Source organism: Scardinius erythrophthalmus (genome assembly GCF_964197995.2).
Source record: "Scardinius erythrophthalmus genome assembly, chromosome: 2".
In the NCBI taxonomy this organism is placed as follows: domain Eukaryota; kingdom Metazoa; phylum Chordata; class Actinopteri; order Cypriniformes; family Leuciscidae; genus Scardinius; species Scardinius erythrophthalmus.
The window spans coordinates 4793349-4812361 of NC_138222.1; the positions used below are offsets into that span (position 1 = coordinate 4793349).

Genomic DNA, 19013 nt, shown 5'->3' on the forward strand with positions numbered 1-19013 from the left:
GTAATACAAAAGATATTTCTCTTAATGTCAGTAATCAACTGGGGAAGTTTCATGCTGATATCTATGTTTTTTTTTTTTTTTTTTTTTTTTTTTTATTCACCTGGGGTGTCTCCCCTTAAGACAGTAATACATCTGTCGCATGTTTTTCGTATGACAAAAGTTAGACACCTCAAACTAATCCACCACTAAGGGCAAATTCTCATTAATGCTACACATTTGTACACCAGGCTTAACTCACTTGGCCTTAAAGAGCTTTGAGCACAAAGTGTGTGTGTGTATAAACTGTGACAGATGTGTCACCTCCATGCGAGTAAAGAGGAAGAGACGTCTGTGTGCTCGGCCACTCCACACGCTCCGCATTAATCAGTAATGAGCAGATACACAATCTCACTCTGCAAACAATTAAAGCCCGTCCTCTACACTCAAGAGCCATTCAATTGTGCCAGATGGTTGGACATTAACCCATGTGCTTAAACATTAGCCTTTTTGTAATTCAAAAAGTCAGAGATTATACTGGGATTATTAGATTGAAATAAGAAAAAAAGCCATACTAGTAGGTTCAGCACATTGTAGGCGTCTCGCTAATCTGGCACAACCAGTTTAGTTCGTCGCACTCTACACTAACAAGCTAAAACAGGCGAGTTAAATATGGGAGATAGTGCGTATATGCAGTGCAGGAAGGCCTGCCTGAAGGAATCAACTGAGAATCACTCTTTTAGTGGACTGGTGGCAATATATGACACGCAAAACTAGCATATGGCTTCAGAAGTCTTGGAATATAGAACATGAGTTGTCTGGAATGTTATGGTGGTTTTTTTTTTCACTAGTCACTCAATATGTAAACAAAACCTGCTAAACATTTTCTTGTACGTTCCACAGAAGAATATTGAATATTGATGACATGATATAATTTCATATAATAAAATGATCATATTTTTTATACAATGTGTTAGCAGAACAAATAGTTCCAGAACTAAAAAGACACAATATACGCACTTACGCAGTCTAAGTTGTGACTAAACTTCAGTGGAACATTAAGGCGAGACACTACAGGTGAATAGGGTAAATTTTTTAACTAGCAGATATCACCATGAAACTTTCCCAGTTGAAAAAAATGTATTACAAGAAAAAAAAAAAAAAGTATTACAAGTTTTCTGTAATTTAATGTTTAAATATGCAAATTAGGCAACATCTAATTAAATATGTGCTAATTTGCATATATTTTTAAAAACGAAATCTGAGTATTGGATAAAGCCTGGTTAAAAAATATTTTTTCATTGTGTTCACATATTAGATAGGAAAAAAATTACAGAGGGATTTATGGATATCTACTTTTGTTATCCTGTAAATCAGAATATACTGTCAATAGCCTTAAAAAAATGATTTTCGCCATGTTTTTGGAATAAAATATTATATAAATCAGGCTAGGAATAATATATTTACAAATCCCTCTGTAAATGTCTTCATAATATACAAGACTGGGAAGTTTGGTGTATATCGGTGCTACTGAAGTGGAGATTTCGGAGAGAAAAGTCATTTTGAGAAAACGGGCTTTAAAGATTTATCATCAGCCAATGAGATTGCACATTCAGCCCTTTTACTTTCACGATTGGTTGCTGATAAAAAGGAAATTACCATATTTGGATCCGACAGCATTGTACAGGAGAGAGAGAGCTTTCCAGCGGTATATGTGAGACAGCGATCGCAGAGCAGCGTGATGATTTACAACGCCAACTTTTGTTGAATTTATGAGAAATCTACAGACGCAAACAGACAAAGTGTAGTAAAATAAAGACCTAAATGTGTATTTCGGACTTTTTTTCACCACAAGTCTGAAAGAAGACCTGTTATTGAAGACAAATATCCAAAAATCTAAAAATTGACCAGTAAAAAAAACAACAATGTTTTTGCCTGCCGTGTCTCGCCTTAATTGTAACTAGGGGATGAATCGAAAATGAAAATTCTGGGCCGAAACTAAATAAATTAATAACAAATGAATCAAACTCATTTAATTTTCAACACTCAAATAGCAAAAATTGAGTTGTACAAATGTTTAAATTGCACATAAAGCATTTTTTATTTCAACCTTTTTAATAACAGAATTGTCATCAAATACTTTCACTTCAAACTCTTTAAATCCCAGCCTCAGCCCATTCAGAAATGTCGGTATTTGGGTAGAAACATATACATATAGGAGCCTGATAAAAATGTTAATATTAAACAAAAACTTTAGACGGACTTAGAGGCTTTTGCATCTGAAGTCTTCAAATATACTTATTCATTGCACATTAGTGTCTCAAAATACTGGCAGCACAAAACCATAAGATCAATAGAAAAAAAATTAAGCTTCAAAAAACAATAGATCACGAGTGGCAAGTAGCTTTAATAAATGCATGCAAACGGCTTTAAAAAACTCATTCCTCCAGTAACAAAATACCCTTCCGGTAAACTACACACAGAAAAGAACTAGGCCTAGTCTAACCACAGTAACTTTGATAATGTTATCAAAACAAGATCATGTGCTTCTTGGTGACAAAAGCTAAGTGGAATTACTGGCATCACTGGAATCCAGAAGCTTCAAAACACGTTCTTTCGCCCACATTATGACCGTAACATTGTATCGCATGACCGAGCGTATGCCTTTCTAAACTATCATCGCTCAAAGGCTTATCTAGACCACAAAGCACACGAAACTCGAAGCATATCAAAGAATGTGACTAATTGCACACAACAACTTGGTCTATTGAAGGTATGATGTTGAGCATTTCAAAGAGCGGATGACCATCAGACCTCAAACCTCAAAGACTGTTCACTCTGAAACTGAAAATGCTGCATGGAGACCCAAAGTCACAACCAATCAGAACACATTTAGTGTTAAATATACAGATACCAAGCGTGACTGGAAGAGCAACCAAGCAACCAACAAAATGTCTAGTCACATGTCGCAGTGGTTTAGTTCCATTAACGGCCGATATTTGTGCCATGGAATTGATTTCCAGGCACCTTCGTTAGGGCGATTTTTAGAATTACCTTATTAAATGTATCTGTGGGCGTGTTTCCATTACAGATCTGCGCAAAACTTTTGCGATATTTTCTAAAAGTCAATAAAAAACGATCGCGAAATGACGCCGTTTCCATTGGCCGATGTTATGCGACTAAAGCGTAATTGTTTCTCTCTCGCGATAAGTCATTCCAAAAATCATGGCAATGGATGTTGGTAGGTTTATGTATCGCAGCCAACGCACTAGACATTATTATTAAATCAAAGGAGGCGTAGGCGTTTTATCCAAACATCAATGGCAAGGAAAGCCCCTTATACTAGTGAGCGGCACATATGAGGTGTTTCTCCCTCATTTCTGCTTCAAGATCTTGATAAATTGTGGAATTTCTTTGTTGTTTAGAATCCAGTATTCCCGTGATACCCTTGTCTTCTATGAGTTTAATACAGAACTCAATCTCATCTTCTGTCAAAACACACCATGCCTTCTTTAAAGAATGATTGACTTTATACGTACGTCAGGTGACCTGTAAATAGTCCTGCAATGGAATATTCCTTTTTCTAATTGCCTGAACAAACACTTTTTTGAGATATATATGGGTTTTTTTGCGAAATTGACGTGTTTCCATTGGGCGTATTTTCAATTCGCATTTTCAATTTAAAGGGTAATGGAAACGCGGCTTGTGTTGTCCCTCTATTAAATTAAGGACAGAATGTAAGGCTTATTAAAGATCAGCTCTAAGCACAAACCAATAAACCTTGGCCTATAAACCAACAACAACCTTGTGATATTGCTAATTAATATAATCAGCTCTTACCTCCAGCACTGGTCCGGCACCCAGGATGATCTGCTCCACTCCGCTAGCAAAGCCTTTCTGACTGAGAGCCGTGAGGTGGTGGATCAAGAAGTTGGTGCTTTGGGTCTTTCCCGATCCACTCTCCCCAGAAATAACAATGCATTGATTCTGCTTACTTTGCAGCATTGCATGATAAGCCACGTCCGCCACCGCATAGATGTGCGGCTCCAGCTTGCCCAGCTGGTGATTATCGTACATCTTAACGTATTTGGGATTATAGATAGGCAGGAACTTGAAGGGGTTGATGACTATGAGGATGCTTCCCACATACGTGTAAATCTTCTCCTGTTTGAAGCGACTGCGCAGGTTGTCCAACAGGGTTTTCTCGTTGAGATTCGGCAGGTTGCAGAGGTCGTCGAAGTCCTTCGGCAAGGGCTGCGGCAGAAAGCCCCGCTCAACCATGCGCCGCCGCTCTTCCGTGACCTGCAACCACATCTGCAAGTTCCCGTAGTGGATCGAGCCGTCGAGGTTCTTCTCCCGTAGCAAGAAGCGGTAGTCCTCGCTGCTGAAACGGTTCTCCAAAGCCATGCGCGGCCACAGCATCATGCGCTGGACGGGACAGTCGGTGGGGTTGAGGATCCATTCTTCCCCACCGAACTCCTTGACTTCCGCTAGGACGTAGCATTTCGTCCGATCTAGCTGCAGCCGGTCGATGATCTGCTCGATGACCTCCGCGGCTGAAGTGATCTTGCGGGCGGTGACGGGGCAGTAGATGGTGCCCTCGGCGATGACCCCTGGGTAGATGCGCAGCGTGAACTCGGAGTCCTCAAAGCGTCGTCTCCCGCCAACATCATGAACACTCATATTGGAGGCGCAGTTTCCATCAGCACTCACTGTAGATCCTTCAAAAGGGCCCGATACTGCGTCAAGACATTACAACTGCAAGAAAAAGAAAATTCAAAGTAAACAAACCAGACATATGTCGCACGGGTATATTTGTGGCAATAGCCAACAATACATTGTATGGGTCAAAATTATCGATTTTTCTTTTTAATGCCAAAAATCATTAGGATATTGAAGTAAAGATCATGTTCCATGAAGATATTTTGTAATATCTCCTACCGTAGATTTATTTTTGCGAGTGAATGCTGCACAATCGAGAACAAAAATGGACAACTTTAAAGGAGATTTTCTCAAAGTTTACGGACCGCTTTGTCAATGGATATCAAAGATGATTTCAAGAGTAAATATCTTAGACAATTACTGTTATCTACTTTTCAAAATGTTGTCTCATATGATGTAATATGCAAATTCAGACATCATCCACCTTCTCAAAACCCCAGATGAACACTAAGAACCAGTCACAAAGGCTTTTATCATCGCTCAAAGGCTTATCTAGACCACAAAGCACACAAAACTGGAAGCATATCAAAGAATGTGACTAATTGCACACAATAACTTGGTCTATTGAAGGTATGATGTTGAGCATTTCAAAGAGCGGATGACCATCAGACCTCAAACGTCATGCCTCAGGATCCAAAGACTGTTCATTCTGAAACTGAAAATGCTGCATGGAGACCCAAAGTCACAACCAATCAGAACACATTTAGTGTTAAATATACAGATACCAAGCGTGACTGGAATAGCAACCAAGCAACCAACAAAATGTCTAGTCCCATGTCGCAGTGGTTTAGGTCCAGAGTCAGAAATCAACTTTTTCCATTAATGGGCGATTTTTGGGATTTTTCCAAATAAATGACCCATGTGACTGGTTATTAATGTTCAACTGGGGTTTTCAGTGGTTGATACTGTACCAATGTTTTGAGAAGTTGGATGATGTCTGGATTTGCATATTATATGAGACAACATTTTGAAAAGTAGGCTAGATGAACAGTAATTGTACAAGATATTTACTCTTGAAATCATGCTTGATATCCATTGACAAAGCGGTCCGTAAACTTTGCAACTATAACACTGCTGTATCTGTATCTATACTGGTATCGGCCAGTATTAGCATTTGAGATCAGTTTACCAATATTTTTTTTTACAAAGATATTCAGAGTTTTTTTTTTTCTGAATCATATTTTTCTACTTAATCAGTGACTGGTTTCTTTAATGTCGGGTCTGCGTATAAACTGGCACCATTTGGTGGGTCTCTGAAGAGCAGCACCATTACATCACTGTGTGTTCAACAAGATATAACAGCATTTCAGGGATATTTATCAACTTTCATAACGGCCATGCATTCTCAAGTGAGAAACAGATTTCACAAACTTTGCATAAACAGCATAACTACTACTAAAACACGACCAATAATAATAAACACATTTATTTTTTATTGTTGTAGTCTAATGATCATTTAAATCTCCAACAAACTGGTTATCAATCGAAATAAAACAAAAACAAAGATGAATATTGTTGCTACTGCTAAACACATTTCTATGTCTCTGGATTATATGCATATTGTGAATTCATAGACATTTTCTTTTAGCAGTAGTATACTAAGTAAGTTACTAATCCAACTTATTATTTCACATAAATGAACAAACCAACAGTTAAATGGATTAACTGCTGTTTCTAAGAGATTAAAACAGACTGATTGACTATGAAGAATGGACAGATCCGTGTGTCGGGACACACTGGGTCACTATCTGCTCTCAAACAGAGCACAGAAAACCAGCCCGCTGCCAAAATCACCAGCTGCCACCTTCTCCAACAGACACACAATAACTTGATTCACAACCATCCACTTAATAATGCCTCCAAGGGTTGCTATTCATCACAGAAGCACTGTGTGTACTGATGCAAAGAAAAAACACGACAATTACTTTGTTAAATTGCTGTAAACGTTACATAAATGTCGATGTTTAACATAAAACACCTACCCAACAAACAATTTAAAGGGGTGGTTGATTGTGATTTCACTTTTCTAACTTTAGTTAGTGTGTAATGTTGCTGTTTGAGCTTAAACAACATCTGCAAAGTTACAACGCTCAAAGTTCAATGCAAAGGAAGATATTTGCTTTTAAAGAAATTGCTTTTTAAGGACTACAACAAACGGCGGGTTGGGACTACACGACATTCCTCCCGGGTTAGTGACATTCACCAACCCTAAAATTTACATAAACCCCGCCCCCAGAACACAATTTATAGATTATCATAATAGAAAATGCTAATCAATGACTAGAAGATAACTACGCAATGTCCTGTTGCTTCTACATGTTGTCTCTTCTGGAGTCCCTCCATCATTGTCTGAACATAAAAGGCTAAAAGTTTTTGTGTGAGGTAAAAGGACACAAGCTGTTGAAGCTCCACCCCCTGTGCCGGGAGCAGCAGATCATTTGCATTTAAAGGGGCAGACACAAAAAGGTGTGTTTTTGCTCATCCTCAAAAAGTGACAACTTTAACATGCTATATAAAAATATCTGTGGGGTATTTGAGCTAAAACTTCACACACACACTCTGGGGACATCGGAGACTTATTTTACATCTTGTGAAAAGGGTATTAAACCACCCCTTTAATCAACACCCACAGACAAGCATTTGTTTGAAGCTAAACAAACCAAGACTCTACGTTCAGTCTTCACACAATCTGAGGGCACAGGCTATCTTTGAAACAACAACTCAGAGAGTAACAGCATTCAGGGGTTTCAATACAGGAGCCCGTTCAGGAGCAGGGCTTTATTTATTTGTGCTTGTGAGGTCAATGTGGCCCTTGTCCACTGGTGCCCGTCTCTCATCAGGAGTTAATGAGACCTCCTCTTGTGCGTCTGATATCTGGAGTCAAGCCAGCGCTCTCAGGTGCAGAGACGGGTCTCACTGAGGTCCTGTATGGCAATGTTATTGATACAACAGACACATTCATCTACACGGGTACATTTGCAGCGAGGGGCTGGTATTTAGACATCTTTTAAACATCAGGATTGTTTTAGAGCTTAACTGCTGTCCAAGACTTGTTCAAGTAGAATTTTTGGAGACCATTTGTGGAAAAATAGCTGTTAAGAAAATGAATACCAGACAAAGAGTGTCAAAACGAACAGATCCTATCATCCTGTAGCTGTTTTTTTAGGGCACCGTCTATTTATGAACATTTTGCAAACTGTGCTGTATTAGTACTGTATATATAATCATGCATATTCTTTTAACCGTATGTGCAACAGCATGCAAAATGCAAACGTTTCAAACAGTAAGGGTAAACGTACCTATTAAGCTCAAGTACCCATTAAGCACACTACCATCTTGGAGCTCAGATTATAAAAAGAAACAGCAATGTATTATCCTATTTGATGTATTAACCAATTGATGTGTTTGTTACTATATACCTCCTGTAATTTTAAACCAATCAGACCATTACACACTGAGATATGTGTGTCCATGTGTTCACACTGTCTGGCGGCTATTTTCAAAGCTGTCTGAAAACTTTCACCAGAAGAGGAGCCCCTCAGATGTTCATTTTTTATATGTTTAAACATTTATTTTGAAGAAGTACATCTTCTTATTGCAAAATTAAGAGATTAATGTTTAGACTTTTGAATATTATAACCTGGAACCTGGATGTGGGAAATAATTACAGTTAGATCTAAAAGATAGTTTTAGCAACATAGCCCAGATGCTACAAACATAGCTAGCTTACTAGCTGTATAAGATTGTGTGCTACATTAATATATTACTTCACAGGAATTAATGGCTTGTACTTTTAAATCCATAATATTATAATTTTACATTTTATTGGTAGTCTGTGGTTTTAAACTGCTGTAATTTTTAAAGAATTCATATTATTGTTAGGTGAGCTTAAAGGGTGCACTACTATGACAATCACACAGCTTCAGTGTGACATCAATTAGAAAAAGCATAATTTCATAGATATTGTCTTTAATAGTTGTTCATATTAAAATTGGTATAAACTTAATACATTACCTAGATTATTAATTTAGCTAAATATTTTCCTTTAAATTTTAATTTAATATTTATTAATTAAAAAATGTTTTTGCTCCAATTAAGCACAGTGTGTGCTCCCTTTAAGCTCACCCACATTAAACGTCTATGTAAATACTTAATAATCAGAATTTAAATATTAACTGATGGTTGTCACTATGTTAATCTTCAAAAAAATGATTAATAAACTTATTTTCACAGTCTTAAGATGACAAAAGCTAGACGAAACTATAGTGTATGCCCAAAGATGAAAGAGGCATGTCATACAAAGAAGGAGCCATCAGAAACCTGTCGTATCTGTCCAAGAAGTTTGGAGTAGACAGGAAAGCTCTGACCCAGAGAGTTAAAGGGATACTCCACTTTTTTTGGAAATAAGCTCATTTTACAACTCCCCCAGAGTTAAACAGTTGAGTTTTACCGTTTTCGAATCCATTCAGCCGATCTCCGGGTCTGGCGGTACCACTTTTAGCATAGCTTAGCATAATGAATTGAACCGGACAAGACCATTAGCATCTCTCTCAAAAAAATGACCAAAGAGTTTCGATATTTTTCCTATTTAAAACTTGACTCTTCTGTAGTTACATCGTGTACTAAGACGGACGGAAAATGAAAAGGTGCGATTTTGAGAGTATAGTTCCTAGCCATATCAGCCTAGAAAATTGAAACTTTACATTTTCTGTCGGTCTTATTACACGATGTAACTACAGAAGAGTCGAGTTTTAAATAGGAAAAATATCGAAACTCTTTGGTCATTTTTTTGAGAGAGATGCTAATGGTCTTGTCCGATTCAATGATCTATGCTAAGCTATGCTAAAAGTGGTACCGCCAGACCCGGAGATCGGCTGAATGGATTCGAAAACGGTAAAACTCAACTGTTTAACTCTGGGGGAGTTGTAAAATGAGCCTATTTCCAAAAAAAGTGGAGTATCCCTTTAAGGAGCACATTGGTTTGTTTTGTTATTTGATTTTTTAATATGGGTTACATAGCTGAACGTGGACTAGTCTAGATGTTGCAATGAGTTTGAATGACACGTCACTATGAATAGGATAGGCTACCTGATCAAATTAAATGCCTTGTTGCTTGATTTTAGTGTTCTGTTTTTTTGTGATTGACTCTGTACCTTCAAATAAAACTTTTTTCAATTATTCCTTAAAAAGGTTGTTTAAAATAAACAAGAATTTTTAATAAAACTTGTTGTGAGCTTATTGGGAACAGGGGTGTGCTTAAAGGGTACAAAACGTACCCATTAAGCACAGCCAGACTTTTTATATTTAATGATGTACATCTTAATTGAAATACTTTTGTCATTTAAAATAAAATGAAATATTATAGTGTGAGAGATTAATATTTTATTTTAAAATAACTTCTTGTACTAAAACCAATATCTTGTGCACTAAAAATGTCTCAATGTAGATTTTGGTGAGCTTAATAGGTACGTTTACCCAATATCTTGTCACTTAACCTCATTACATTGCATGTTTAATTCAGTGAGAAGTGACTCGAGCCATCATCGTCCAGCACGTCGTAAATCCTATTACTTGGCATTTGTAATCCTGTTTTCAAGATGTTAAATATCAATGTTGATTTCAAGGGATGCATGATTTGTTGGTATCATATTTCATATGCACACAGATATAAATACACATACAGAATCACATCCAAATTTTTATTTTATTTAAATGAAATTAATGTACTATATTTTACTTTGATAATGTATTTTATTTTGTACTTTTAGCAGATTTAATGGCACTAAATTATATTTATGCAGTATTTAAAATCCATTTATTCACTTTTGAGCATAGACCTTTCCAACTTAAACTGGCGTAAATCTTGAATGCTTTGGAGTACAGACTTAAGTTTGGTCTCTTTTCAAAGACGACACTTGGCAGATTATTGCTGAAGTAAAAAAAATAAATAAATAAATAAAAATTGAACTTAAAGTTATAGAATTTTATGTTTATAGTTATGAAAATATGAAATTTATTTTCCAAAATAAGTTTTATGCTAAAACTAGGAGAAAAAAAACAAAGCCATGAATCTAAACCAGTTGTTTCAAATTTTTGCTTTATACCATTTAACCTTTTCAAATCATGTGCGCTCACATAGCAAGTGCCAAAATCTTTACCAAGTTTCGAACCATTCTGATGAAATAAAAAATAAAAACATTAATAAAAAATAATTATATTATATTATATTATATTATATTATATTATATTATATTATATTATATTATATTATATTATATTATATTATATTATATTATATTATATTATAAGTGAGGGTTCGAATTGAGTAGAGGGTTGACCTCTGGTAACACTTTATTTCGATGGTCCACTTTAGACATTATTCTAACTATAAGTAACTTTGCAACTACATTTCAACTTATTCTACTAACCTAAGCATAACAGTCTACTAATACTCTAAGGAGAGTAAGTTGACGTGTAGTTGCAAAGTTACTTATAGTTAGTAGAGTGGCTAAAGTGGATCATCAAAATAAAGTGTTACCTAACTTTCTCTCTTTAAATACTTTGTCCAGTTCAAGAAAAATGTATGCAATTTTATATATTATTTGTTTAAAATAATTAAAAGAGCAGTTTCTTGTCAATCGTTGTTTTGTTCAACTGGTCGAGATTGATATGGGATTTAGAAGGTAATTACTAATAAGTAATACAATATTTTTAAGAGAGAGTAATTAGTACAGTAATCTAATTACACTGTTGAAGACAGTGCTAGTAATTAATTACTTTTTTAGAGTAACTTACCCAACACTGTTGCCAACAGAATGAAAGCCTATTAACAAAAGCCGCTTTTCCAGCACGGTTCGGTACAGTTAGCCAACTGGGCCGAGAAGCCCAGGCCAGGAACGGTTTGTAATCGTGCCGTAACAGGGTCAAGTGGAAACAGCAAGAACCGTTCCTTACCGTTCTCAGAGCCGTTCGGCCTGACAGTGGAAAGCGGCTAAAGAATGCATCATTTTATAGTTAAATGGCCTTGGGATTAAAAATTGCAGTTTTAACGGGGACATTTTTGTCCTTAAGGTCCTAAATGTGTAACTATTTTGTGTAGTTGGTGTAAAATAGATTTATGAAAGGAAATCAGGGTGAACTATTAAAATACACACGACACTAACAGGCAAAATTATCCCCCCCCCCAAAAAAATAAGATAAAAATGTCCTTAAGCACACAAAAGGGTTAATAACACTGCTAAAATACATCTAAAAACAAAATCCATCCTTCACGCAGCTAATCATGTTGTTATACCTTCATTTACTGATGTTGGTGTTTCTGACGTCACAAACTACCTTGTAACCAATCAGATCAACGTGTGATCGTCAACGAGTGGATCTCTGAGCTGAGTGAGTGGAGGCGGGGCTCATTTGCATATTCATAGAACCATGAATACTAAATGAGGCAAGGGTGTCGGGTTACATTCAAGATGTTTTAAGGCATTGAATAATTTTTTTTCAAGGAAAATATGTAATTTTGATGATCAAAGATGAGTTTTAAGGGATAAAATGAATGACTATAGTGGGATTTTAAATCTATTAATTTCATTTTTATTTGTTTAGAGAATATAGCATATTGCAATATAGCAATATTGGCTATTATTTATCACTGCATTCTAATAAAAGCAGTATGCCATATAATATAGTAAATATTATTAATTTTAATATAATAAAACGGTAATTAACATAGTATTATATATCATACATGGTAGTAGCACGTTCTGATACTACATCCAAAGACCAAATCCTACTTTGTGATTTTTGGATCACAAAATGCACACAGAAACAATCATATCGACCCCAGTGCACTCTGTAACGCCTAACCAGATTGCATAGGGAACCATAAGGAGAGTATTAGAGGTGCACTTTGCTGAGCTCTCGGAGGATTTGGGGACCAGATGGTCAGAAAACTACTTAAAGGATAGCAACAGATTTAGAGGAAGATTCTTCTCCCGGGTCCATACTGCCCCTTATTTACCATATCAGCTCAATCAACTATAATGGCTACAGCCTGAGGACATCAGGAACTTCACACTTTACAAAACTTGAAACAGTCAAAAAGAAACAACATATTTGAGAATTTCCCAGAAAGAAAATAATATTCTTTTTTTTTTTCATACAAATACAGGTTGGGTCACATTGTACGTACCAGAAATTACGAGGCTGACAAAACCTGGCAAAGTTGTTCTGAAATCTACCTTTAGCATCAGCAGGGCATTCTTGAACGAAAAAAAACAACATGGTTTCGGCTTGTGATCAAGAGTGTGAATCTTTCAGAAGGAATTTGCACCCTCTTGTAACAATCTTTATCACATGTGAAACACTGAGGGCTTTCTGTAGCACGTTCTTGTGAATGCATAAGAGGTGATGTAGTTGTTGTGGACCGTGGACGAGTGGACTAGGAACCAAAGAACTATGCAAAAATTCTCTAGACTTCTGTAGAAATATGAACGGCCTGCATTTAAACCAACTGAACACATGCAACATCTCCTACGAGCTTAAAAGCTAATTAGACTAAATATTTAGGCTGTGGTCAATAATTGTATCTCTTAAAACTCATCTCTGATCACCAAAATTACATAATTCCTTGAAAAAAAAATTCTTCATGCCTTCAAATATCTTGAATGTAACTCTACACCCTTGCCTCATTTAGTAAACACGGTTCTATTAATATGCAAATTAGCCCCGCCTCCACTCACTCACAGCATTGGAATAACACCAGGTTGAGTAAATGATGACTTCATTTTCCTTTTAGGGTGAACTAACCCTTTAAAGTCCCCGTGTGGTGAAAAACAAGCTTTTAAATGTTGTTTATATGTCTATGTGGTGTTTTTAATATGCTTTTAGACAAACCATGTGTAAATTCATAAGTCGACACCATTGCTGAGTGTTTTCTCCTTAAAACTGCAGTGAACTAAAGACGCGCTTTGAAATCGCTGGTGTTTCTGACGTCACAAACTACCTTGTAATCAATCAGATCAACGTATGATCGTCAACGATCTCTGAGTGAGTGAGTGGAGGCGGGGCTCATTTGCATATTCATAGAACCGCTTATACTAAATGAGGCAAGGGTGTCGAGTTACATTCAAGATATTTTAAGGCATGCAGACATTTTTTTCCAAGGAAAATTTTGTAATTTGTAATTGGTAGATGTAATTTTGGTGATCAAATATGCGTTTTAATGGATAAAATTCTTGACTAGAGGAGGACTTATTATGAGATTCACCAAAAGATAATTCTGCATAGGCCAAGTTAAATTCCTGACACTGTGCGGTGAACCCAGAGGAAACTCCAAACCCTCTCAACCCCAAAACAGAGATCCATTCAAACAGCGCTGCCACGTCTATGGCACTGCAAGTCAATTAGTCAAACGGGTCCTTTGTTTCAAAACCCAACGCTGCTCGAGATCTTTTGCACTGTAACAGTTCCTGGAGCGGCTATCCCTGATTATGGAGACAAGAATGCCTATACAATAAGAGCATATGATCTGAGCACTGGCCAATCAGAGGAGAGCACCGTGACCGAAGTATGTATGCAGTTGAAACAAGGTTTAACGAGGCATGGAGAACCAGGCGTTCCTGCCTAACGTTGGCGTTCTGCTGCTTTTACAAGCGCTTAGAAGTCACCGTAGGAGTCAATAATGCTCCGAGAGAGCAGGAAAGAGGAAATCACACTTTTAAACACACAAAAACATTACTGGGAAGAATCCTCAAAAAAATGCGGAGGACAAACATCCATAATCTCACTATGTTCACTGCCTCTGGGCTTGGGTTTATTATTGCTGGTAATAAGCAAAGATATACTGTGGCAAAACAAACATGTTTCAAAGTAAAGGAAGGGGACTGTTTTATAGGACTACGGCCAAAAATAAAGACACAAGGGAAAATATTCTGAACATAAAGTGAGGGAAAACATGCATTACTTTAGAGAACCTCTTACACAACATCCAAGACAACATAGAAATCTTTGAAGGAATAGTTTAACTGGGAAAAATGGAAAAATTCCAAGAATGCAAATATTTAACAGTGAAACTAGTTCATTGAAATATGAATAATCTGAATATTTGGGGTAATCTTGTTCGCTCTTCAATGTCTATGTCATCGCCGACGTAACAACGCTGCAGTGATTGCATATTTTTGTAGGCCAACCTGGAAGTTAATAAAAGTGCATCTATCCATCATAAAAGTGCATCTATCATCATAAGTGCATCTATCCAACATAAAAGTGCATCTATCCATCATAAAAGTGCATCTATCATCATAAGTGCATCTATCCAACATAAAAGTGCATCTATCCAACATAAAAGTGCATCTATCCAACATAAGTGCATCTATCCTCATAAAAGTGCATCTATCCAACATAAGTGCATCTATCCTCATAAAAGTGCATCTATCCATCATAAAAGCGCATCTATTCATGATACAAGCGCATCTATCCATCATAAAAGCGCATCTATCCATCATAAAAGTGCATCTATCCAACATAAAAATGCATCTATCCATCATAAAAGCGCATCTATCCATCATAAAAGCGCATCTATCCATCATAAGTGCATCTATTCATCATAAAAGTGCATCTATCCATCATAAAAGCGCATCTATCCATCATAAAAGTGCATCTATCCATCATAAAAGCGCATCTATCATCATAAAAGCACATCTATTCATGATGAAAGTGCATCTATCCATCATAAAAGTGCATCTATCCATCATAAAAGTGCATCTATTCATCATAAAAGCGCATCTATCATCATAAAAGCACATCTATTCATGATGAAAGTGCATCTATCCATCATAAAAGTGCATCTATCCATCATAAAAGTGCATCTATCCATCATCAAAGTGCATCTATCCATCATAAAAGTGCATCTATCCATCATAAAAGCGCATCTATCCATCATAAGTGCATCTATTCATCATAAAAGTGCATCTATCCATCATAAGTGCATCTATTCATCATAAAAGTGCATCTATCCATCATAAAAGCGCATCTATCATCATAAAAGCACATCTATTCATGATGAAAGTGCATCTATCCATCATAAAAGTGCATCTATCCATCATAAAAGCGCATCTATCCATCATCAAAGTGCATCTATCCATCATAAAAGTGCATCTATCCATCATAAAAGCGCATCTATCATCATAAAAGCACATCTATTCATGATGAAAGTGCATCTATCCATCATAAAAGTGCATCTATCCATCATAAAAGCGCATCTATCACAAAAAATTGATCATCATCAAAGTGCATCTATCCATCATAAAAGTGCATCTATTCATCATAAAAGCGCATCTATCATCATAAAAGCGCATCTATCCATCATAAAAGCGCATCTATCATCATAAAAGCGCATCTATCCATGAATGAAGCGCATCTATCCATCATAAAAGCGCATCTATCCATCATAAAAGTGCATCTAAAAGTGTCCCAAACGGCTCTGTCGGGTTAATAAAGGCCTTCTGAAGTGAAGTGATGCGTGGGTGTAAGAAAAATATCCATATTTAAAACTTTATCGACTAAAATAACTAGCTTCCGGCAGACGGCCATACGCATCGATTTACGGCAAAAGAGTAACACTTGAAAGCTAAACTCTTTTAGTCTTTAATATTAAAAGAGAGAAAAAAAATTCTGTGAAGTTTGAGTTTGCAGTTATTTGAGCCACTTGTTAGCAACAGTCTTTTCACAAATCACAAGTCGCTATTACAGGATGATGCATTTCATGTCATAGAATAAAATGTGAAAATATATTTAGTGTGTCACTCTTTTGTGTGAACCACTTTTAATGATGAAACTGGAAGTGCTAAAATGTCTAAGTGCTAAGACCATCCCTGCTGCACTTTATTTGAGTGATTTTTCCCCCAGATTTAATAGTAGTCAAGCTCTCAAATCCTGTTCTCGTTTCTGCATGCTCAAACCTAGGGTGTCCTGATACGATTCCTGCGAGAACACAGAACTTTGCATACAGAGCCGTATTCTCAACTGTATGCAAAAAAGGAGTATTGTGAATTGTTTCAAAGGGAGGAAGCACATTTTACAGTGAACAATGTCTTAACTTTCAATCAGATAATCACATAAAACTACCATACATCATTTGAAGCACCATTTTTATTAAGTTTTCTTTTAATGGGACATTTCGAGCTTGGCATGTTTGGTCACCATCCACTTTCACTGTATGCAAAAGAGCAGCCTGGATGATCTGATAAATAACTCCTGTGTTCCACATAGGGGTGTAACAATATATCGCAACACAAAAATGCATCAATATGTATTGTGTATTATTTACCCAAAATGAAAATTACAGTGTGAGAAAAAAATTCAAGTTTTCAGAGTTTTAGTGTCAGTACTACATTAAACTATGTTGAATATAATGTATAATAATGCAATGGGGGAATATTAGTGGGTCCTGATGATGCCAAATGTCTTGTTACCAGTAAAAAGTGGCCGACATTATTTTAAATAGATCTAGTCAGTGAAAGAGTGCAAGCATATTCGTCTAAAATAATTCTGTATTTTCAGCTTCAGAATCATGAATATTGTTATTCTGGTGTCTCTATTGTCCTGTGCTTTGGGTTTCAGCACTAAACCCAATCCTATTCATTTACACACCAATGTAACACCAAATTTAGCATTTTAACCTTTTACCATATGTCTAGGAGTATCACAATAATATCGTATCGTGATATGTATCGAATCGAGACATGAGGTTATCGTTAAACCCCAAGTTCCACATATTTCTTTTAATACCTGATGAAGCTTATACGATCAAAATATTGTAGTATAAATGTATATATTTGTGACTCTTCTTCAATAAAGACGAATTTCCATGTTGAAATAAATGTATTCCTTCACTAACAGTGGTCATGCCAGAAGCTCGTTCAAATACCAATTAAAAAACGTGATTATACATATCAGCGTTGAAGACGGGGCGCAGGATCAGAGGACCGGCTCACGCAGGGTCTGTCTGCGAAAGGACGGGTGAAGGCACTGAGGCCCAGGCTGTCTCGGAGATAAAGCAGGACTGCAGGATGAGATAATTACACAGATAATGAGCCGCTGGCAGCTGGCCCTTTGATTTATGACAGGGGTAGAGGGGTAAGAGAGGCCTGGGAGGGCATACCGGTTCAGGCACCAACTCGCCCCGTGGACATACTCCCCTCACACATGTGTAATTACAGGCCAGTCCTGCAGTCAAACAGCCACACATGTTCAGATACGAGAGCCCTCGCCTACAGCCACTCACAGTAAGAGGCGGCAATGACCTTGTCAGGACAATTTCTGAAGAGCATTCATGTCTGTTTGCTTTAGAATAAAAGGACACTGGTAGGGTAGCCAAATGACCACAGATGTAATTGACAACTAGTATAAGTGGACTTGTCCGCTAGTACTTTAAAATTGTGCTTATATAACTCAGTTTTTAAACAAGCTTGAAAAAAAATAAAAAAATAAAAAATCTATGTATGCATGTATATATATATATATGTGTGTGTGTATGTTTGTAATATGATATATAATATCGTGCATATAATCGTGTATATAATATCGTGTATATAATATCATGCAGCTCTTAAAGTGACAGCAGCCTAATATATCCGCTGCCGTCTCTATAATAACACTAATCCAACAATATATAATATGTGACCCTGGACCACAAAACCAGTCACATGGGTCCATTGTCTGAAAGTGAGTTTATACATCATCTGAAAGTTGAATTAATAAGCTTTTTATTAATGTATGGTTTGTTAGTAATATTTGGCCGAGATATGACTATTTGAAAATCTGGAATCTGAGGGTGCAAAAAATAAAAAATAATCGAAACATTGAGAAAATGTCCTTTAAAATTGTCCATTTATGTTGACGATTGTGCTGCATTCACTCACAAAAACAAATGTTTTATATATTTACGGTAGCAAATGTACAAAATATCTTCATGGAACATGATCTTTACTTAATATCCTCATGATTTTAGGCATAAAAGAAAAATCGATCATTTTCACCCATACAATGTATTGTTGGCTATTGCCACGTGCGACTTACGACTGGTTTTGTGATCCAGGGTCACATATATATATATAAATTTATAGTAATAAACATTTACCAACATAAAATCAATTTAAACTGACTCACAGAAATAAAATCAAACTAATTTCAAGTCATGAGACAAGGAGGGACTCACAAAACTACGCTCTTTAAAAACCAATGGCCAAATAAAAAAAGTTAAAATTATTACAACACTGACTATCGTTATATGCATCTGACTATGTTTCCCTTTAAAA

General features: G+C 36.4%; 1 protein-coding gene across 12 annotated transcripts in view; it reads right to left on the minus strand.

Moving 5' to 3' along the window:
- Positions 1-19013, minus strand: part of myo9aa (myosin IXAa) — a 173158-nt gene that overhangs the window by 132761 nt on the left and 21384 nt on the right. For all 12 annotated transcript variants that reach the window (XM_081359637.1, XM_081359630.1, XM_081359629.1 and 9 more), the window contains exon 2: positions 3817-4734. In XM_081359637.1, the coding sequence (XP_081215763.1) occupies positions 3817-4659 (843 nt within the window). In that variant the 5' untranslated portion in view covers positions 4660-4734. The remainder of the gene's footprint in view (positions 1-3816; positions 4735-19013) is intronic.